At 42.6% G+C, this 22,634-nt stretch overlaps 1 protein-coding gene across 2 annotated transcripts in view; it reads right to left on the reverse strand.

Moving 5' to 3' along the window:
- The window catches only part of CRYBG1 (crystallin beta-gamma domain containing 1), a 213,325-nt gene that overhangs the window by 43,471 nt on the left and 147,220 nt on the right, over positions 1-22,634 (reverse strand). For both annotated transcript variants that reach the window (XM_059941485.1, XM_059941484.1), the window contains exons 3-7: positions 15,383-16,974; positions 7,963-10,249; positions 4,886-4,933; positions 4,681-4,799; positions 2,546-2,714 (exon numbers count right to left, since the gene is read on the reverse strand). In XM_059941485.1, the coding sequence (XP_059797468.1) occupies positions 2,546-2,714; positions 4,681-4,799; positions 4,886-4,933; positions 7,963-10,249; positions 15,383-16,974 (4,215 nt within the window). The remainder of the gene's footprint in view (positions 1-2,545; positions 2,715-4,680; positions 4,800-4,885; positions 4,934-7,962; positions 10,250-15,382; positions 16,975-22,634) is intronic.

Raw genomic sequence — 22,634 nt, forward strand, 5'->3', positions numbered from 1 at the left:
AAAAAAAAAAAAGAAAAATGAAAACACGTATACATGTATAATAGGACACCATGTATTAAACTCTACAGTAAGCTCATTATTCTTCTTTTCAAATAATTTAAAGAAGCTTTAAACATACACATAGATTGCACAGATCACCTGCCACTTTATCCCTTTCCTGTTTTCACCCATGACCTAATAATATATGATCTTTCAGGGCAGACACATTGGTTTAGTCATATATCTCAGTGTTACATTCAAGTAAAGATCACCAGAAATGTATTTTAGAGTTTTGGAACATAGTTATTTCTCTCATCCTCACAGAAAAAAAAAAAAAAAAACCGCTTCGCTTTCCTTGGTAACATGAGTTTTAGTTCCTTTGCTCTCCTGTGACTGTCCACGTCCAGAGATACTGGTTTATAGAGTGGTTGCACTTGGAATCTTCCTCAGCTGTTTTGTGCCCATAAGCCCCCTGCGGTAACTCTCCTTGACTATGATGTCGGCTTGGTCTAAGTCATAAAGGCAAAGGCACACGTTTATGGTGATTTAAATCTCTACACTTTGGTCACTATTCCATGCACCGCATGTCCATCAAACACTCTACAAAAGGCCTCCCTTGGCTGAGTGCCTGAGCCCTGATCGAATGTTTTTTGAACCTCTTCTGTGTTGCAGAGCGAGGTGAACTGAGGTACAGAAAAAATGGTAACACTTGGGTCAGTTTAGGGGCAGCTCTTTCAAACATTAACAAAAGGAACAAATTTAGTGAACTGAAAAGGTGACCCCCTTGAATATACGTCGTGACTTATGTTTATGTGTCAAGAAACCATAAACACAATCTGTAAAAAGTTACAATTCATCACATATTAGGAGCCATAAAAGTATTCCTTCTCTTTAACATGACACCATTCAGAAAAACTTACCCCAAGGAAATAAATCAGAAAATGTATACATTATTAAATGCACAAAAACGTTCATGCAGTATTATTTAAGGTAAGTTTTTCCCTAAGTCCCACAGTAAGAAGAAAAGTAAAATAAATGATAGCGTATCGTATCAATGGAATATGATGCTCAGTTAAACCCCAAACCATGTAATAACATGAAAAGCATTAATTCACCTTATGTCTGCTATTATCAGGGGAAACAGGAGGCCTCTTTACCAATGTGCTTCATTTCCCTTAGCCCACCTTCCTGGATCCCTAAATCCCCACCCCACCAGATCCTAGTATCTCCCCCAGTTGCAAATCATTGAGAGATGTTACAAATGGGAGTGTAACCTTCAGGAAAGCGGTATGAAGAGAGAAAAAAAGGATTGAGAATCACAGTTCTAAAGGAAAACAACACTGTACCTGTATTATGATTACAACTATAGAAAAAGCAGATTATAACATGGCCAAGAAAGAGTAGAGAATTCAGAAAAATGAAGGGAGGACACTTCATGAGAGATGGGATTTTGGATGATAGTTTAAAATATTGTTTTATTACCAATATTATTTGAGTAATAAATAAAAACTGCAGGAAAATTATCCCACTATGACATTTTAAAATGGTGTTTCTCATGTCTTACATAAGGTTCATCACATTATGTACTTAAAACTAGTACGAGATAAATCGTTTAGAATACCAATATTACCATCTAAGTCGCTCAGATATGTTGACCCAGGAAACAGGTGACATTTTCCTCCGTCAAAAGCTGTTAGTCATTCTTACTCATTCTCATTTTGGAACATGGCTTTTTTCCCTATTGCACCCCAACACCCATGTCTAGTACACAAGTGGAGTTTTTTCACTTGGAAGATACCTTTTACATTTTTAAAAGGTAAAGAATCATCAAATCCCAAGAACCATGAAGAACTGATACAAGTTCCTCAACAACGAATAAGGGACCAAGAAATTTTTACCCAATCCATAAAGTGGCCTTAAATACCTATTTTTCTAAAAACCCACATGAAACACCAGAGTTGATCAACTGAATTATCTTTGGATTATTTATTTTTCCAAAACAGAACTCCTGTAAGCCACTCAAGGTAATAAGAACTCGCACAGCAACCAAAAAACTAAGTAAAAGAAAAATCTGGCCTGTGCTCCGCAACACAAGAAGCCACCGCAATGAGAAGCCCGCGCACCACAACAAAGAGTAGCCCCCGCTCTCCGCAACTAGAGAAAGACCACGCGCATCAATGAAGACCCAATGCAGCCAAAAATAAATAAATAAATTTATTTTAAAAAAAAGAAAAATCTGTTCATACAGAACTCATCAAAACTAGGTTATTAAGTAAAATACATTTGCAGATGGGAATGGGGGGCCGGAATGAGAAATTTACCTTCAGGATTTATTGTGAAAAAGATGACTAACCAATTAGAATGTTTCTTAGTTCTAATTCATTTAACATGTACAAATGTTTAAAATACAGAAAACACATCCATAAAACACCAAATATTTGTCCCACTTTTATTATAAAATGAAACTCTCTCTCAAAAGAATCATACCCAGCATTCAATAAATATTTGCTGAAAGAACGGATGAAATCCAGTTTGCCTTTATTAAAAGCTTACTAATTTTACCTACCTGGACCACAAGTCTGATTGAACCAATCACCACAGGCTTAGCCGACTCTGCCTCGTCATCGCTTCTTTCCAAAACATCTTCTATATCCCAGAGACCAGACAGTTCCAATTCTCCCTCTTCTAAGGGGATGGAGTGTCCTTCAAAATTTGGTTTCTCATACAAAATCCAGCTAAGAATAAAACATAGCAAAACTATTAGCCAGTCTTGGTTAGAGAGATTTTGAATATGCAAATATTCTGGCCAATAGCCACTATATATATATACCATATATTAGTGGCCAATTCTCTAGCAATTAAAACAGCAAAAACTCTCCCTAAAACTAAAACTTCAGTGGGCATAATTAACCTCTGATAACGGAAGAATTTTATCAGGATTTTAGAGAACTTTTGACTATCAATATGAACATTACAGAGCTACTAAAGTTTTATAGAATTGCCAGTTGGTGGAGACTTAGTAATGTGTCAGATAAATGGACGTTTATTGTAATTTTTTTCTTTTTATGTATGTAAAAAACACTTCTCTTGAGGGATTTTAACTTATATATTAGAACCATATCAATGGATATATCGATACAAAGGACTACTACATGCATGTTAATGGAAAGCATTTTTTCCAGTTTTATTGAGATCTAATTGACATAGAACATTGTATTAGTTTTAGTTGTACAACATGATGATTTGATATCTGTGTATATTACAAAATGATCACCATAATAAGTTTAGTTAACATCTACCACCTCACAGTTACAATTTTTTTTCTATTGATGAGAACTTTTAAGATCTACTCTCTTAGCAACTTTCAGATATACTATGTAATACTTTAACTTTAGTGACCCAGAAAGCATTTTTAAAGTATTCTTCCCAACAACATCCAAACACTAAAGAAAAACCTCATGACAGTATATGACAGTGCTGGTCTTAAGACAGAAGTCAACAAAAGTTGAAGAATCACTATTCATTAAAAACAAAATTGTAACTTTCAGTTTTCAAATTTAAGAACAAAAGCTAATTGTATTTTTCTAATGAATATGTTGACTATACAGAAAAATATATTAAAATATCTAAAACCTAAGAGGAAAGATGCTGCATATTTAATCAAATGGAGACCTAAAGAAAAGCTTAATAATTTTTTAAACCATAAATGTCTAGAGTCCTACACTCTTTCTTTTAAACAAGTTTATAAATAGGTACTAAAGATAAGTATTTATGCCAGGTAAGTGATTTTTTTTTAAAACCTCTTTTCTTTATTCAATTTCCTGTGTATTTCCTCAAAGCAATTAAGCTGGTAATATAATTGTTTTCACCGGTTTCTTTACTTAATAAAAACTATCTGCTGTCAAAAAGTTAGAAAATAAAATTTAGATTAGTCCTTCACTGAACTGTCATTTAAAAAGTTAGCAAAGATGTTTTTTCTTATAGAATTTTAAAAATTCTATCAACATGACTATGACCTATCAACATGAGTAGTGCAATTCTTATCAACCTCATTGAAAATTCAAAAACCAAAAGTATATTATGGGGCTTCCCTGGTGGCGCAGTGGTTGGGAATCTGCCTGCCAATGCAGGGGACACGGGTTCGAGCCCTGGTCTGGGAGGATCCCACATGCCACGGAGCAACTGGGCCCGTGAGCCACAACTGCTGAGCCTGCGCGTCTGGAGCCTGTGCTCCGCAACGAGAGAGGCCGCAATGGTGAGAGGCCTGTGCATCGCGATGAGGAGTGGTCCCCGCTTGCCGCAGCTTGGGAAAGCCCTCGCACGGAGGCAAAGACCCAACACAGCCAAAAATAAATAATAAATAAATAATAAATAAATTTATAAAAAAAAAAAAAAAAAAAAAGTATATTATGGACTCTGGTGCTCATTAGTCCAAACCAACATTATGTGGGAAAAAGAAACTTATACTGCTGCACTTTTCTGATTTTTCTAACAACAACATGCATCATTCCTATAATCAGAAATAACATTATAAACTATATTTCTTAGACATGAATTTCTTTTAGTATTCACTATGACTAGTATTGTCTGCCCTTTACATTGCTAAGGGCATAATTTAAAATAAGTATTAATGACCAAAAGGGTAATTAAAAATGTGAAACACACACCCTCCAAGTCAGAAACACAAAGTGTCACTCTTACCATCCTCTAACAGCTTTTACCAGTATCACAGGAGAGAGGCTCCAAGAGCTGCAATCCTCAATGTCACTGAACACTTCAATGCACTCCTCTGAGACGTCGGGTTCACCGTATATCACCACCTAAAGAAAGTGAGAGTGGTAGCACGTTTTACTGCACTTTAACAGATCAAAATGAAATCTAGACTAGGAATAGAAAATAATCTTACCTTTCCAGGTCGGGGATTGATTTTATTCTGGACACTTCCTTTAAGTGGCTGTAATCAGATGAACAAAAACACAACAAATAATTAAACTTTATGTAAAGTCCTCTTTTCTCCTCCCGTGATCCTTTAAGATCGTATTTGCCTCATATTTGTCAATTTGGAAACATGTCTACCTTGATCTATGCCAAAGTTGCCTTAAAACTCTCTTTGACGGGACTTCGCTGGTGGCGCAGTGGTTAAGAATCCGCCTGCCAGTGCAGGGGACACGGGTTCGAGCCCTGGTCCCGGAAGATCCCACATGCCGTGGAGCAACTAAGCCCGTGCGCCACAACTACTGAGCCTGCGCTCTAGAGCCCGCGAGCCACAACTACTGAGCCCGAGTGCCACAACTACTGAAGCCTGCGCACCTAGAGCCCACGCTCTGCAACAAGAGAAGCCACCGCAATGAGAAGCCCAGGAACCGCAACGAAAAATAGCCTGCGCACAGCAACAAAGACCCAAGGCAGCCAAAAATAAAAATAAATAAAAATGAACAAAAAAAAACGAACTCTCTTTGACTCTATTAAAATAAGGGCTTTTTTCCCCCTCTAACTGTATTTGACATTCCAATTTCTGCTCATTTAAATGCCTAGGATACTTCCACCAATCTGGCAAGTTCAGGGTACAAGAGTCAGACCTATGTTTTACATCAGTTCACAGAAGAAGAACTCAGCTAAGAGATCGTAATTCAAACAATCTCAGTATAATTTCAAATAAATAGAGAAATTCTAATGGATTAATCACTTATCTAGAATGAGCTGAATCCATTTTATGTGTTCATATACACATCTTATCTGAATCTATAATTACCGTTTTTTCATCACATAACTAGTCTAAATAAAGTGTTTATGGTATATTTCACAATGTACATTGCACATGGTTACTTTAATCCCTCCTTTTTGATGAACAAAATATATTTTTATATGGCTCCAAAACTAATCATTTTCAAGACCATCTGACAAGACCAGTAAAACCAGAAATGCCTAAGATAATAAAAATAGTAATTACACACGTAAAAATATTATAAAACATGGACTACATTCACTGCTGAACAGGATGCCTGTTCTAAGGATTGCCTTTGATCTGATCGCTCTTGCATCACACCAGGGTGGAATATGCCTGAAAGACCACAGGAAGGGCCTCAGTAGAGCATTATTACAGATTAAAATGCCATATGCTTATTTATATATGCACATTTCAAGAAGACAAGCTAAAGAAAAAGCCTGATATTTAAATAAAATTCAGGTAAGACATTAAAGGGAGAATAGTTATATAGTCAACAAAGCCCAAGGCGTAAAGAAAAACAAAAAAAAATTTTTATTATTTTTTTTTAATCATAAAAAGGCCTAGAGAAAGTATAAAGTACTTTGTTTCTCCTTTTTACTCCATTTGATTGGGTTTTTCAAGGGACTCCATAGGGAAACTGTATATTCTGTTGTCAGACTCGTTGTCAAATAAGAGAGGTGATCTAAGAGTGATTAAAAAGAGAGAATAATGCTGTAATGAATGGGAAGTAGACCAGTGGCAATTTTGTGCTTCAGAGAAATACTCAAAAATCTTAGGATTTCTAAGTGCTATAGGCTGATTCAGTTTTAATCTGTTTACAGCAGTGGTTCTCAAAGTGAAATCCAGGGGTCCTTGGAGGGTCCCCAGTAATCCTGCAGGGAGTCCATTAGGTCAAAACCATTTTCATAATAAGAAGAGGTTATTTGTCTTTTTCACTTTCTTTCTCTCACAGGTGTAGTGCGGAATTTTCCAGAGGGTCCATGACATGTGATTACATCATTGCTCTGATGGCTACAGGAATGTACATTTTGTATGTTCTCATTTTTCTCAGTATTAATTTCTAATATAATAGATGCCAATAGGCATAACCCATATCAACAAAACTCTCTGGGGTCCTCAATAATTTTTACTTTATATCTACATCTGTGTGTGTGTGTATGGCATCCTAAGAGTAAAAAATCTGAAAACTTTTGAGAAGAGGGATCTGAGCCTCTGCTGGAAATCCAACTATACATTTTGAAAGAGCTTCCAGAATTGTATTCCATGATAGGCTTGTAGCAAAAGCTAATACAACAAATTCAAACAGGGGGCAGTGCCCTGTACAAATGAGGAAGGGGGCAAGATATTTTCTGCCTGGATAAACCGTGTTGGATGTTGATCTACACTTGCCAGGTAGCCTGGTTCACGGGGTGGGCAACAGGAATACAGAGGCCCACTCCTGTTTCTGGGCTTAGCAGAGCTGAGCTCTAAACCTTATCTGCCTCCCTCTTTCAACTTGAGTATCAAGCTTGGTAACGGAAAGCCACAAATTCACATCAAAAACTGAGTAAAGAAAACAACTTCTAGCAGTCAGATAAAAGAAGATGGAGACATCTTAACTGTTTCTCAAAATGGTATTTTGCCATCCTTTCTACTCTGTTACAGGAACGTGCCAATGGAGACCAAATTCTTTACTCCCCAACAGCTTTGCAGGAAAATAATATTTCCCTAATGAAAACTAATTCCAGATAAAGAGAAACTACTTTATCAACCATGTGGGATAAACATTTATTGCTACTAAGGGGAAGAAAGAGTGAATCTCAAAGTACAAGAGAAAGGGTTAGGAACAAGATTCCTCGGTGGAGGCTTTTCCAGATAAAGGAAGCTGCTTCATAAATGTTCAAAATTCTAGGTATAGTATTGAGCATGTTTACACAGAACTAGGGAAGAAAAAACACCTTGTCTGTCTCTGAGCTCTCAAGGTACCTTATCTACACCTTTCACGGTACAACACATAAATCCACAAGTGCCCTAAAATATTTGTAGCTTACTTTCCTTGCTAGACTACAAATGCCTTGAGAACAGAATCTAAGTACCTTTTCTCTTGGACTCTAAAATCCCTTGTACATAGTAGGTTTTCAAATATGTGATGAATGAATAAAAAACTATCAGACACGAGCATAACCATTTTTAAACAAATAACATGAATTGCCCATCCTCCCCTTCTCCTCTGACTTAAAAATACCCCACATAAATAATACTATGTTACTACTTACTGTTGTATCTGATAATGACATTCCAGAAAAAGAAATGCTTGGGTCAAACCGGGTGGATTTGAAAAGAGCGGGGAAGTCTGTGTCACTGCTTCCATAGCTCGGCAAGTTCGATTTAAGAACACTTTCAATATGATTAGCCTTTTCCATATCACCATTGTTCTTCAGTTTTGAAAATTCAGAAAATGTAGTTTTTGGCACGGGTAGGTTGCTTCGTGAATCCACATCTTTTCTGGTTTCCTCTTTTTGCAGGTACTTTTCCACGGAGCTCAGACTTTCCAATCCCGAATGAGATGTATCTGACGAGTTGAAATTGAAGACCATTATGTTGCTGGGTGGCAGACTTGGCTGTTCTTTCTCTGAACCACAGGGTGGGGCACCCTCAGCCACGGGCTGTAACACGGAAGGCCGAGAAGGAGAACTGTTGTGAGCGGTGTCGAAAGATGTGGTCATGGTATTGACTGATGTTACAGAGGGAGAAAAGATTTTGTCTTGTGGTAAAGAAGATAACATGCTTGAGAAAAGTGCACTTTTTTCTAGCCTCGATCTCTTGACTCCACCGTTTGTGACATCCTTGTTCTCCTTGTCATTTACTTCTGGAGCTGCCAGAGGCTCGCCTTTCCCATTAGTGTGAGTTTGCAAGGACTTGAAAAGGACACACTGTTCGGTGGATGAACGTTTGGGTCTCAGTTTGGATTTGGTGTCAAGATTCTGCATCAAATGTAAAGCCGGTGACATTTCTGGCTGGCCTTCCTTTTTCTTACCCAAACCAAAGGTAAACACGTTGGGATCAAACACCTTTTCTAAATTGTCCTCGTGAATAGGAGGCATGGCGAAGTGAGGGGCAGGGGAGTTTGGCATCCTGGCCTTCTTTTTCTTCTGGGGCACACAAACTGCGCTGTCCATCTTTTTTATAATCTCAGTGAATTTTTCCATATCAGAAGAAGAATCGAAAACACTATCATCACTACCAGCAGAAATGTTCAAAAGGCTGGCAGGACTGTCCTGGCCATTTACAACATTTTGATCGGGTCTTTGAGGGGTTTCTAAATGATTTCTGTTGCCAGGGTAGCTGGTGGTGCTGGATTCAGTCTTCAGGGGTTTTCCGTTGCCCTGAATAGGCAGAGTTTTTTCTGATTCGGGTGGCATGACTTGTGGGCCAGATTTTGCTACATGTTCCTCTGTGCAATGAATGTGTTTGGGTGATGTGCTCTTATTGCCCTGTACTTCCTCTTTCTGGGGAGTACAACTTGCAACAGAAACCACTTCAAGTTCATTATTGTGACAGCTTGGCAACTGTGCTTCTCCAACTTCAGAGCTATCTGAGATGATCCGGGAGCGGACATCCTTGGTGTTCTCCACAGGGAGCACGAAGGACCTGACCTGGACAAGGACCTTGGATGAACACTCATTTCCCATAGCTGCCAGGCTGTGCTCTGGGGACAAAGGAGGGCTTCTTTCTCCCCCTCCTCCTCCTGCAAGTCTAGAGGGGGACATCTCATTATTCTGATGAGACACAGGCAGAGTACATCCATTATGGTTTTCTGACACTTTTAGATCAGTGCACGGAAAACCGCTTACAGGAGCTTGAGCACATGTGTCTTTGGGATCATCCACAGGAATGGGGGCAGCCAGTGAAAGAGAAGGCCCATTAGATGACCCAGCTGGGTGCTGTGAGTCAGAAAATCCATCCTGTGGCTTTGGTATGGCTGTTGGAGGTGAATCTTTGGCCTCAAGAATGGCAGGGCTGTCTTGTGCTGTATCAGTCATATTTTCACGTTCAAGTCTTTTGCTGTCAGCAGCCTTTGAGTCGTCCTCTCCTAAGAGCTCGTGGTCCTTAACAGGAATCAGGGCAGTAACCACTGGTTCAGAAGGGCAGCCAGCATCTGTTTGCCCATCTACCTTATCACCTTGGTTAAGCTGAGAACCAGGAGTCTCCTCTTCAGGAACAGTAACTTTGGCTTCTGCAGAGGTTTCCTTCCCCAGCACACCATTCTGGTGACTATCTGGCATCACCTTCTTTTCAGGCTGCTCCATTTCCTTGGCTTTTTTGACTAAATTCAGCTGTGCCCTCTCGACAAATGTTTTATTAGAGGCAGGAGTGTTCCTCGCACCTCGAATGTCAGTGTGTCTTGGGCTGTTGTTTGGCCGCTTGTTTTCAAATAAGGAGATTTTGGTGGCAGTGTTTCCTTTGTGAACTGGCTGGCTAAATGGATTATGCCTGTTTCCCAAACTGCCAAGATTCTTAGGGGTTTTAAGATTTAGTTCCACATGTTTGGGCTTGGCAGGGCTGCAAGAATAAAGCAGCAAGATAAAGTTATTAACCTTGGTTTTAAAGTGAACATACCAATTTATTACAAAACTGTGAAAAGCCAATATCTTTCTGATAGGTAACATTTTTTCATGAAACTATTTTTAAACAATTCTAAATATACTATCAATTACCTTTAATGGATGTTTCGCTTCCGTATGAGGGATGAAAAATTATATAGCTAAGAAAGGCTAGAGGTGAGAGGGTAACAAGTTTTCTAATAAGTTTTTCATGTACCTAGTAGATAAGTACAGTGCTTGGCACTAGAGTTGGGACTGAAGAACATTAGAACAAATTTAAATACTTCATGCACTCCCATACTTTAAATATGTAAATGATTTCCCCAAAAATCAATTGTGTATTTTTTTTTAATTAATTTATTTTTATTTTTGGCTGCGTTGGGTCTTTGTTGCTGCGCATGGGCTTTCTCTAGTTGCGGCGAGCGGGGGCTACTCTTCGTTGCAGTGTGTGGGCTTCTCATTGAGGTGGCTTCTCTTGTTGCAGAGCACAGGCTCTAGGCACGTGGGCTTCAGTAGTTGTGGCACACGGGCTCAGTAGTTGTGGCACATGGGCTTAGCTGCTCCGCAGCATGTGGGATCTTCCCAGACCAGGGCTCGAACCCGTGTCTCCTGCATTGGTAGGCAGATTCCTAACCACTGCACCACCAGGGAAGTCCAATTGTGTATTTTTTATCATAACTTTTTTTTACATTATCTCAAAAGTGAGATTATAAAAAATATTTATCTATTATTTACCTCTTTGGATAGTTTATTCCCTTCATCCTTCCCCCATAAAATTTTTCTCTGACTACACAAGTGTGTTCACTATAGAACATTTAGAAAATATAAAGACAAAAAACCACTCATAATCCTACCACTCAAACACTATCCCTGTCAACATTCTAGTATACTTCCCGTCTTTTTTGTATGCATAGGGAAATATTTTCAATAGAATTGAGATTAGTCTGTTCATAGAGTTTGGTATCTTGCCTTAAAAAAAAAAAAGATTTAACCTTATATTTAACATTTTTAACATTTTTCAAGTTACTAAAAAATGTGAAAAGTCTTCATAATGTCTGCATAAAAATACATCATATAGATGTACCATAATTTACTTATCAATTACTCAGTTGTTGGTTTTGCCACCATTCTGGGGGCAAAGAGAGTCTCCCTTCTTTCTCACGTTTCTTGGGTGTAATTACTCCCTAATGGAAATTTTAAGTCTTTGAATGTACACACTGTTTTCTGAGGAAAAAAATGTGCTCTGGCTCTGGTCCTGGCTCTTATACCAATTATCTGTGTGAACTTGGTCAAGCTACCTTAACTCTCTGAACTCTACTTTCTCTACCTGTAAAAATAAACAAAAAACTACATAGTTTAGAACATGTGTGTGTACTGGTTCACACACGTACATGTTATCATTGAAGATATCCTGTGGTTCTCTTCAAGGGCTGCAACAGGGGACAGTAGAAACTGGGGGATGGAACTGTTGGCCAACCACCCTCCTTTCAACCAGAATCACTCCTACTTATCTGTTTTATATATCACTTTTATATAAGCTTTCCAAGAAGAACAGACTCCAAAGCTAAAAACAAAAATGTCTAAATCATTAGTCTAGTGGTTTATAAAATGTAAGAGATAACACCCACTAACATTCACTGATCGTCAAGCACTTTCTATGGCTTGCCTCATGTACAATTTTACACATTCTCTTTTAAGATGAGGAAGTTGGGGTCTAGAGAAGGTAAGTACTTTGCCTGAAGTCACACAGCTAGTAAGTGACAGAAGCCAGGTGTTCTGGTTTCAGATGCCATGCTCCCAACAACTCTACTATTCTGCTTCCCCAGATAGGATCAGACTAGATTCGCCTCAATGACCGCCTCTGGTTCTTTCCAGCTTTATGATCCAAGGAGTCAATAAATTATCAAGAGAGCTATAAGATAATCATACTTTAGAGGCCACCTCGATAATGAGAACACAAAGTAGGGAAGCATTAACATCTCACACTGTCTCCTGCATGGACTCACTGGCCTTCAAGAAGGCTGGGCCTGAGGAGCCTTTTGAAGGAACAGGCAGTAGGACCTTGGACGAAGACACTTTATCCTTCTGGAGAAAATGATTAGACTGAGAAGACTTGAGATGTCCTTCCCAAATACAGCATTAAGAATTAGATGTTCATTTTTAAATTTTTTATTTAAATACTAAACTTGATATATTCTCATGAATTTCTCCTCAGCATTGCTTTCCCCAATATCTCCTTAAGATATCTAAGCTCCCTCACGGTGGGCCCTTATCTGAAATTTAAAAGCAAAATTAACTTACGAGCACTTCCTTAAAGATTAAATTCTAAAACCAGTGAGAGGATTAGAAATAAGAGAATTTACAAATGCTATCAGTTAATGAGGGATGTTCACATAGCAGGGAATATACATTTAAAAAATTCTCACTAATCAGCTCAAGGAACAGTCAAATATCAAAGTAGATCTTATGATGTAAATGGAAAATGCTCCAGGTTAGCCAATAAGCTACGTTAAGGACAGGACACACACATCTGCACATTAAAGATTTACACCAAGATCAAAATACATTTTACAACCAAACTTTCTGTGCTATTAACTTCTGCTACAGAGAGTCACTACAATTAACCTGGTTCAAACTGATTAAAAGGAAGACTCCTATAATTCACGTTGTAATGCCTTCATTAAGATGTGAGAAGGGAAAATATCCTGGAGTCTAAGAAGCCATGGCTATAATATGAGAAGAAAATTCTCCTTATTCTAAACATACCATTTTAAGAATCTCAACATTCAATACTTGGTAGAACTGAAGACATAATTTCTCTAACAGCATCAAGAAACATGCTGCTTCACAGTGATTATTTTTCGGGGAATATAAAATGGTTTTAACTATAAAATTTTAGATTCAAGTTGTTTTTAGAAATAATCCGTGTAACATCTCCAGTTGAAATACAATCAGAGGAAAAACTAAAGGGTCTGAAAAAAATCCATCAGTCAAACATAAATGGGTAAAAGGATGAGAAAGAATTATTAATTCTCCATTCCAATAGTTTGCCGATTCACCAAGTGCAAGGCCGTGCGCAAAACAGAATTAAACTGAGCCTCTGGCAAAGGAAAATTTTACGTAGGAAATAATCACTCCTTAGAAAAAGACATTTGCTTTAGTTCTGTCACAGGAAACAGCACATGAAGAAGAGTTTCATTGCGAGATTGCTTGGTTTGTTTACCCTATCCCTTAACAGTGTAACATTTCCGGGTTTTCCACTGGTGTATTCTGACTGGAAGACAGGGGAAGCAGCACCCTTAATCAGGTACACAGCATAGTTTCTCTAAGGCTCACACTTAGGAGGTCTGAATGTTCAGTCACACTGGCCTTCTACGAATAATGGGCATCATTCACTCAGGTTATTTCTCCGATGCTGCTGTTGCAGAATAAATTGCTGACTCTATCAAAGTTCTCCAGGTTGGCAGCTGGTGAGGTAGCTCAAGTTATTCATTAAGCAGGATTTCCTCCCCAGTGTTTACCAAGCGGACTGCCTACTCTTAAGCTTACTTATCAAAGAATTCAAATAGAATGAATCCATTCAGTTTAAGAATAATAATGCTGTGGACTTCCCTGGTGGCGCAGTGGTTGAGAATCCACCTGCCAATGCAGGGGACAGGGGTTCGAGCCCTGGTCCGGGAGGATCCCACATGCCGCGGAGCAACTGGGCCCGTGCGCCACAACTGCTGAGCCCACGTGCCACAGCTACTGAAGCCCGCGTGCCTGGAACCGTGCTCTGCAACGGGGGAGGCCACTGCAGTGGGAGGCCCCCGCTCTCCACAACTGGAGAGAGCCCACGCACAGCAACGAAGACCCAATGCAGCCAGAAATAAAATAAATAAATTTATATACATATAAAAAGAATGATAACACTGTGAAAATCTCAGCTCTTTTAATAAATGTGTGAATGTAGGAAAAAGTTTAGCTACTCACTTTCCACATGTGCTGAGAGACGGAGGAGGATGAGTGTGGGAAGGGGGAAGGTCTTAAGAGTTTCCTAGGGTGCCCTCTCTGTCCTGTCTACCTATACAGATCACACTCACCATCAAGGCACAATCCCATTTCCTCCAAAACACCAACAGTGATTTCTTCCTCCTGTGCACACCCCCAGCCTTGGGGATGGTAACATCCACTTGGCAGTTTAATCAGATTTATCACCTCTTATAGTTATTTGATTTGTCAGCATCTTGGGTGCCAGAATGTGCCATAAACTTTTCAAAGGCAATATATACTGATACACAGTTGTGGCTTTTTTCCCATAGTTCCTAGCACACTACCATGCACAGAAGGTACTCAATAAATATTTGAGAAATCAATAAACTTAACAGCAAGTGGTCACAATCTGCTGTTGAGCTTGATCCTTCTAACGTGTCCTTTCATTTATCAAATAGTCTCCCAGTAAAAACACTGATCTCTCTTCATTTCAATAACTGAAAATTACTTTTCGACCTGGTGGCAAAAATATCACAAAACTACCTAACATTATAAAGGGGAACCAAGATACTCGTATTAGAGATTTTTTGGTAAAGCTTTAGGCCAATAATGCACCAAGTTCCATAAAAGGTTCTGTGAATTCTCTTAAACTCAGACACATCAAAGCTACTGGGTATACAGTACATACTAGTATTTGCTCCCTGTTTTCAAATTCATTTGTGTTTTAAGAACGCCCCACCCAGGAATGCTGGTGCATATTCTGAATAAAGAATAGAATTAGCTCGTCAAGCCATGCAGTCTTCTATTATTATTATTATTTTTTAGTCTTCTATTATTTATGTAAACACTGAACCTCCAGAGTTATCTCACTTTCACATTCATTGAACTTAAAAGGCTTATATTAACAGGAATTAACATCCAACTAAGGCCCCGAATGGGTCATCTTCTTAAACCTTAACTGTGCTAACTAGCCCTTCACTATCTTAATTTCACCACCGAGGAGAAAACCCAACGCACATACAGTTCTTCCACAAATGCAAAGAACCTGCGCCGCTCAGAGAGGCCGCCCAGCCCGTGTGCGGCCACCGCGGCTCGCCGGCCCAACCCCGCAGTTACTTACATGGTCACTTTAGTGGTCACTGTCCATCTGCCCACACCGAAATGGTTCCTGGGCTTCAAGCCGTCGGCGTCAGAACCTCCGACCGATCTGCCCAGCTCTTTGCTTCGACTTCCCTCTCCCCGGCCGTCGAAGAGGTTGGGGAGCGGCCCGCTCTTGGGCTCGGGCTTGATCGCGGGCAGCAGCGAGCTGCTCTTCACCATAAGCTTGCGGCAGATGACCCGGGCCGCCGCCTCCCCTCTCTCCTTGGCGGCCGGGCCGGGGCCGGGGCCGGGGCCGGGGCCGGGGCCGGACGCCCTCCTGGGAGTGGAGTCCTTGGCCGGAGCCCGCGCGCCGCCGGCGGGTGAGGTGGGCACGGCCTCTGGAACGCGGCTTCGGCCCCTCCTCTTGGTGGGGGACGAGGCGGGCGCCTGCTGTTTGCTCCGCTCCGACTCCGCTAGCGGCTGCCCTTTGGGGTCGGGGCTGGGCTTGGACTCTAGGCCGGAAACAGAGGCAACGCCCCCGTCGGGGGCCGCCCGCGGAGATTTCACTTTCTTTTCAGCAGAGCCGTTCCCGGCGGCCGCGTTTGGCGCCACCTCGTTGTCGAAGACCGCGTCGTTCCGGGGCGGGCAGTCTGGCAGCGGCGGGTCAGCACCGGGGGAGTCGGTGGATTTCTGCGACCTCCGCCGCCTCCCCAACTTTCGGCCGCTCGACCTCTTCTCCATATCTTCGCAATCGCCGGAATCTTCAGCCCCGGGACTGATCACGACCGGCTTGTCCACCCGCGCCACCTCAGCCTTACTCAAGCAGATGTCCAGAGTCAACACTTTGGCGGGGTGGGCGCGCTCGCGGGGCCGACAGTCTCGCCCCGGGGGGTCGGCTTTGCTGTTTGCAGGCGCCGAACCCGCCTGGTTCTCTGCGCCCTCAGCGGGACGGTGGCCTACAGGAGCCGTTGCGTCCTCGGGGCGCTGGCTCGGCGCGTCTTGGTGCTCCGGAGAGCCTCCTTGGGCACACACGCGGGCGGCCCCGGCGGGCGAGCCCGGCACGCCCCTCGCTCCCCGAGCTGGCTCCTGCTTGCGGCCAGCGCCGGGCGAAGCGTCCTCCCCCGGAGTACGGGCGAGCGTCTCTGCGTTCTCCTGCCCGGAGGAATTCTCTAGTGAGGAATGAAGCTGCTTGGCAGCGGTGGTGGCAGCTGGGAAAGTCTCTCCCTCTGCCTCCATTAGTTCTAATTGGGGTGAATCACTTTCATGGCCCTGCTGCACAGCCGCCTCCTTGGCACGGCTGCCCGAGCCAGGTGACCTCTCGGCGTCCGGGTGGGCCGCCTGGACGCAGCCCTCGGGGCGCTGGCCCTTCGGCTCCTGGCACTTCTCCTTGGGGGAGCCCTCCTCGCACGTGTCTGTCTGCTTTCGTTGGCTGCCCCGAAGTTGACTCTTCTCAGTCTCTGTTTCGGGGAGTTTGGAAGAGGTTACTTCTTTGGGAGAGACTGATTTGGCATTTGAGCTGGTGGGACTTTCTAACCCGTTTCTGGTGTTCCTTCTCCTTCCTACCGTGAACAGAGTGCCGAGTTTTCCCAAAACTGGTTTCCTTTTATTCTCTTCTGGTGGTTGTGCGCTGGACTGAAAAATAAAAGGGGATGGGAAAGAGAGAACCTGAGAATCCGTTTTTTTCCCTTTAGTAGTTTAAGTATATTATGGAACTACAAGCCAAAATGATAATAGGCCAGAGTTTCTAACTGAAAACGAGATTTGTTTGGGAATTCATTCCAACAAAATAAACTCTTATTTTACCTTTTGAATTTTTCTCAAACACCATCTATGCTTGGCGCTACTGAAGAGTAACATTAACTATAAAAAGAAAATTATGAAAGAAAATTCGGAAGGTCCAAATAATCACTCAAGCAAAATAAACAACTCCCAGGTCTTTCTACATTTTGCTTTTTACCTCCTTCCTCCGTAAAGATGCAATTGCAAAACAGCCATGCGTGACTACAGGGCAGCAGTAAACATACTAAAGGCGGAATTTTTTCTGCAAATGCCGCCTTTTCTTTTTGTAGGCGGAAAGGAGTACGGAGAAAAACAGTCTTCTCCAGAACTGAAGGAAACCACTTGGGTTCAACATGACTGCAAACGAAAAACCTTGAGAAAACGAGAATTCGAGCCCCTGGGCGTGCCTTTGGCCAAGCCCGAGGTTCTCGGCGCGCCAGGCACCGCTCGTCCAATGGGAGACGCACGTGGGCATCAAACGCCCGCTGGTCCTCATGGAACACAGCCGACCCCTGCCTAGCTCACCCGAGACGGTCTTCTCCGCGGGGAGTTCCGGGGAGTGTCAATACGGCGAGCACGTGCGCGAGCGGGGCGAAGGTGCTGGGCGACCGCCTTCGCAGATCCCCACCCCCCGACCCCACCCCGATCTGGCCGGGGCTGACGGAAGCGCGCGGGGCTCTCCCACGCCCACCTCGGCCGGGGGTCGGTCCCTCACCACCCCGCTGGGCTCCGGGTGCGCACCGGGGGGGGGGGCGGAGGGAACCCCAGGGGCCGACCCACCCATGGGAGGGGCCCTGGCCGCCAGCGACGAGCAGCCCGGGTGCCGGTAAGGGGAAAAACCTGCGCCTGTTACAAAGCCTGGGGCAAAACGGCCGGCACCTGGCGCCCCCGCGGGAAACCAGGAGGGCGCTCAGAACAAATCAATTAAAGCAAATCGGCCAATGGGCGCCGCGGCGCGCCGGGAGCCGGTAAGCGAGGTGCCCGGGCGGGCAGGAAGAGCAGGAGGCCCGCCTGCGGGAGGGAGGGAGCGCGAGCGGCGAGCCCAGCCAAGCTCCTAGCGGAGGGAAGCCTATGCCCGGTAACGAGCCCACGGCAACCCAGACCACACGTGTGGCTACAGTAACTTAAGAATTACCTCTTCCACCTAAAACCCAGGAGCTAGCTTGGTCCCCACCTTTCTCGGAAGGTGAAGACTCAGGGCAGTTTTTACAATATTGACTGTTTACAGAGGAGTTTCTGAATCACTCTTTAAAGCGACTCCATTTCATTTGAATTATATGCAGCCAGTGGACGTGGGAGATGGTGGGAAATAGGAAAGACTGTAAGATAAAGCATGGAAGTAGCAGGGTCCACAAGCATTTACTCAGACAGTCCTGGCACTGTAACATCATGTCATTCTGCAGCAGCCACGTGAGGTGCTTGTTACCCCACAGCAGAAATAAGGAGAGCAAAGCTCAGAGCAGAGAGACTTAAGGTGTGTTAGGGGTGGGGGCAATAAAGTCAGGATCCAAACCCAGGTCCTCAGCTTCCAGCCCGAGCACCCCCAACTCCCCACAGAGGACATGGCAGTGCAGTGGGCACCCCTGAGCCAGAGTCAGCCCAGAGGAGTAGACTGCAGGCCACACTTCCCCCAGAATCGGCTCCTGAGGAAATGCTCCTGAATCAGATTTACTGACAAACTCCAGAGGTGATTCTTCGTGCTTGAGAAGCCCCTGGTGGGAGCTTTGGAACTAGACAGCTGCTGCATGAGGAGAGGGACAATCGAATGTTGCAGCCACGGGGAGCTTTTGTGACTGAGTTGATACGCTTCTAAAATCTAACCAGATTTTGATTAATAATTATGCAGTGGTTATGTAAATAATATAGGAAGAATTCACTGTGTAATTTAAGAAAAAATACATTAAAATATTCCAGTCTCCTAAGGAATATATTTGGACTCTTTCACTATGAGTCAAAGGTTATTACATGGTTTTTAAACGTAATAATTCCTTATGCACTAGACTTAACTAAGTGATTTACATAGATTCTCATCAGAGACAGCCCTGAAGATAGGTAGTGTTTTTATGCTCATTTGCCAAGGTTCCTTATCCCTGCTCAAGGTCCCACAGCCAGTAGTCTTTCTAACTCTGGAAATGGAGCTCTTTGTCTCTGCTGCTTGGACAGGCCTTCAAACATATCCTAAAGAAGTAGCCAGGAATAGGTTTGAGTCTTATTGGCTCAATTCGAGCCCATGTCCATAGAAAACTAGTGTACATGTTATCCTGTCCTGCCAATGATGTTGCAATCCACTTTTCCCATGCGGTTGAAAGGCATCTGATCAGCAGTCTTCTCTGCTCAGTACAGGTTTTTGTTTTGTTTTGGTTTTCATTTTTGGCTATAGCTGCTTTTTACAGAACCGGTTGTTCTTTGTAGTTTGACCTCATCAACTACTTGACTCCTTCTCCCCCAAGAGGGGCAGCCAGCTTGTCACCTGCCAAGCTGCTCTGTCTGTTGAACTTACTAGAATTCCAGACTTTTGTTTAGATGTGAATGTTCACAGCAGCTTCATTCATAATAATCAAAAACTGGAAACAGGGGCTTCCCTGGTGGCGCAGTGGTTGAGAGTCTGCCTGCCAATGCAGGGGACGTGGGTTCGAGCCCTGGTCTGGGAAGATCCCACATGCCGCGGAGCAACTGGGCCCGTGAGCCACAATTACTGAGCCTGCGCGTCTGGAGCCTGTGCTCCGCAACAAGAGAGGCCGTGATAGTGAGAGGCCCGCGCACCGCGATGAAGAGTGGCCCCCACTTGCCGCAACTAGAGAAAAGCCCTCGCACAGAAACGAAGACCCAACACAGCCATAAATAAATAAATAAATAAAAATTAAAAAAAGAAAAAAGAATCACTTAGATCAAGTTGACATGTGTAGTAGTGGTAGTAGTAGTAGTAATAAAAAATAAATAAAAAAAACTGGAAACAACTTAAATGTCCCATCAGCTGGTGAATGGATCCAATAGTGGTACACCCATACAACAGAATGCTACTCAGCAATAAAAAGGACCAAACTTCTAAAACATGTAATGACATGGATGAATCTCACAAGCATTATGCTAACTGGAAGAAGCCAGACTCAAAAGATACTGCATGGTTCCATTTATATGACATTCTAGGCGATGCAAATCCAATCTGTAATCGTAGAAAGTAAATCAAAGGTTGCCTGAGGGCGGGGTGGGCAAGGAGGTGTGACTGGAAACAGGCACAAAGGAACTTTGGGGGATAAGGGCAGTGTTCCATATCTTGATTGTGGTGATGGTTACACATGTGTACATATCTTTCAAAACTCATCAAACTGTACACTTAAAATGGGGACAATTTTTATATGTAAATTATCTTAATAAAGTTGAGTTAAAAATAAAGCTTTTTCCCTGGGAAGTAAAGAGCAGAAACACAATCCATCTGGCTCAGCTGCCCATTTCGTAGTTCTTAGTCAATGGGGGCCTCAAGTTGTTTCAAAGGCTACTTTCTCATTTACAGGGGAATGCAGTCTTCCCCCGAGGGGTCGGGGCCCTGCATCTCCAGCATCAGATCTCTGTGTAGGATCTCTGAGAGTTCAGAGTTCAGAGTGCACCATTCCTCCTGAGTAAAGTTCACAGTCACATCTTTGAGGAACACCCCTTCTTAAAACAGGACACGTTTCTTTTCAGCCAGGGATTATTTCACTACAGTGTTCATGGAGGAAGGAAGAATATAGTAGATGGAAAACAAAAATGAGATGGCCTGGGAGTTGTCTAGAGAGTAGGCACCTCCTTAAGTAGGAGCCTTTGCACCTAGAGTCCTAAACCTAGAATGGGAGGCCAAAGACCCAGCACCTTCCCCCTCGACCTTAATGATCATCTGTTAGGAAGGGGAGTGTTTTGCACAGAGGCCATGGGGGCCCATCAGTCCTCTTCCTGCTCCCCCAGGCTACTCCCCAGGCTCTCCTCCTGGTGTGGTCAGGGTCCTGAGAGTTCTCAGGCTGGGTGTTCTCGGACTATAGCACAGCCATGCAAACCCGGGACCTCCTTTGTAGTTAGTTTTTTACCCTGTCCTTTCTGCCCACCTCGCTGTGCAGAAAGCTGCACCTGGAATCCTCCTGTCACCCATGCCCTACTGAGAAAAGCATAATCCACAATAGGACAATGTTAGAAATGGTCCATGGGTTGTGTGCTGGGATTCGTGTTAGTGTTCTTGTTGGCAAACATAACATGTGGCTCATTAGGGGCCGTGTGCGAGTATGTATAACAAGACCACAGCCCAGCAGTGTGTAGAGGCCCAGGCAGTACTGGCTGCAGTGCTGTTCTCTGATTCTCAACCTTCTTGGTATGGCAGCACCTACTATCACCAGCTGCCACTAAATAAAAGCTACCTTGTACTGTTAAAAATAATTTAAGAGATCTCTTCTATCTGCTCACTGGTGGGGAACAAAAGGTCAGAAAATACAGGATAAATTGTTAATATACCAAAATGTTTGGATATACAGGCAAAATAGTTTATTGCTTTTTAAAGATTACCTTGAAGTCGTTGCTTTAAATTTAGAAGTGCTTCACCTGAAATCATGTTTGGAGGTTGAAGGAAAATACGTTGAGCATATTATTTGAAAATGTAACGAACAAATTGTTTAAAAATAAGTCTTCCATATATTTCCCTTCTTTTCCTTGCACAGTGGAATATAAGCCCCTTAAGCGCAAGAAAATTGACCTATCTGTATTCCCAACACCTAGCACAGGGACTTACAGTAGACGTGGACATAAATTATTTGATGCTACTAAAGAATTAGTAACATCCCCACTCCCTTCCAAAAAGGAGTCATCAGCACTCTTGCAGACAACTATAAACATGGTTAGTTCTAAACGAAACAAAAACAGAATGGAAATCTTTTCTGCACAAGACTTAGTGTGGTTGCGAGCATCATACTCAATGGTGAAAAACTGAAGGCATTTCCACTAAGATCAGGAACAAGACAAGAATGTCCACTATCGCCACTCTTATTCAACATAGTTTTGGAAGTCCTAGCCAAAGCAATCAGAGAAGAAAAAGAAAGAAAAGGAACACAAATTGGAAAAGAAGAAGTAAAACTGTCACTGTTTGCCGATGAAATGATACTATACATAGAAAATCCTAAAGATGCCACCAGAAAACTACTAGAACTAATCAATGAATTTGGTAAGGTTGCAGGATACAAAATTAATGCACAGAAATCTCTGGCATCCTATATACCAACAACAAAAAATCAGAAAGAGAAATTAAGGAAACACTCCCATTTACCACTGCAACAAAAAGAATAAAATACCTAGGAATAAACCTGCCTAAGGAGGCGAAAGACATGTACTCAGAAAACTATAAAACACTGATGAAAAAAATCAAAGATGACATAAACAGATGGAGAAATATACCATGTTCTTGGATTGGAAGAATCAGTATTGCGAAAATGACTATACTACCCAAAGCAATCAACAGATTCAATGCAATCCCTATCAAACTACCAATGGCATTCTTC

Source organism: Balaenoptera ricei, chromosome 12 (genome assembly GCF_028023285.1).
Source record: "Balaenoptera ricei isolate mBalRic1 chromosome 12, mBalRic1.hap2, whole genome shotgun sequence".
Taxonomy (NCBI): Eukaryota; Metazoa; Chordata; class Mammalia; order Artiodactyla; family Balaenopteridae; genus Balaenoptera; species Balaenoptera ricei.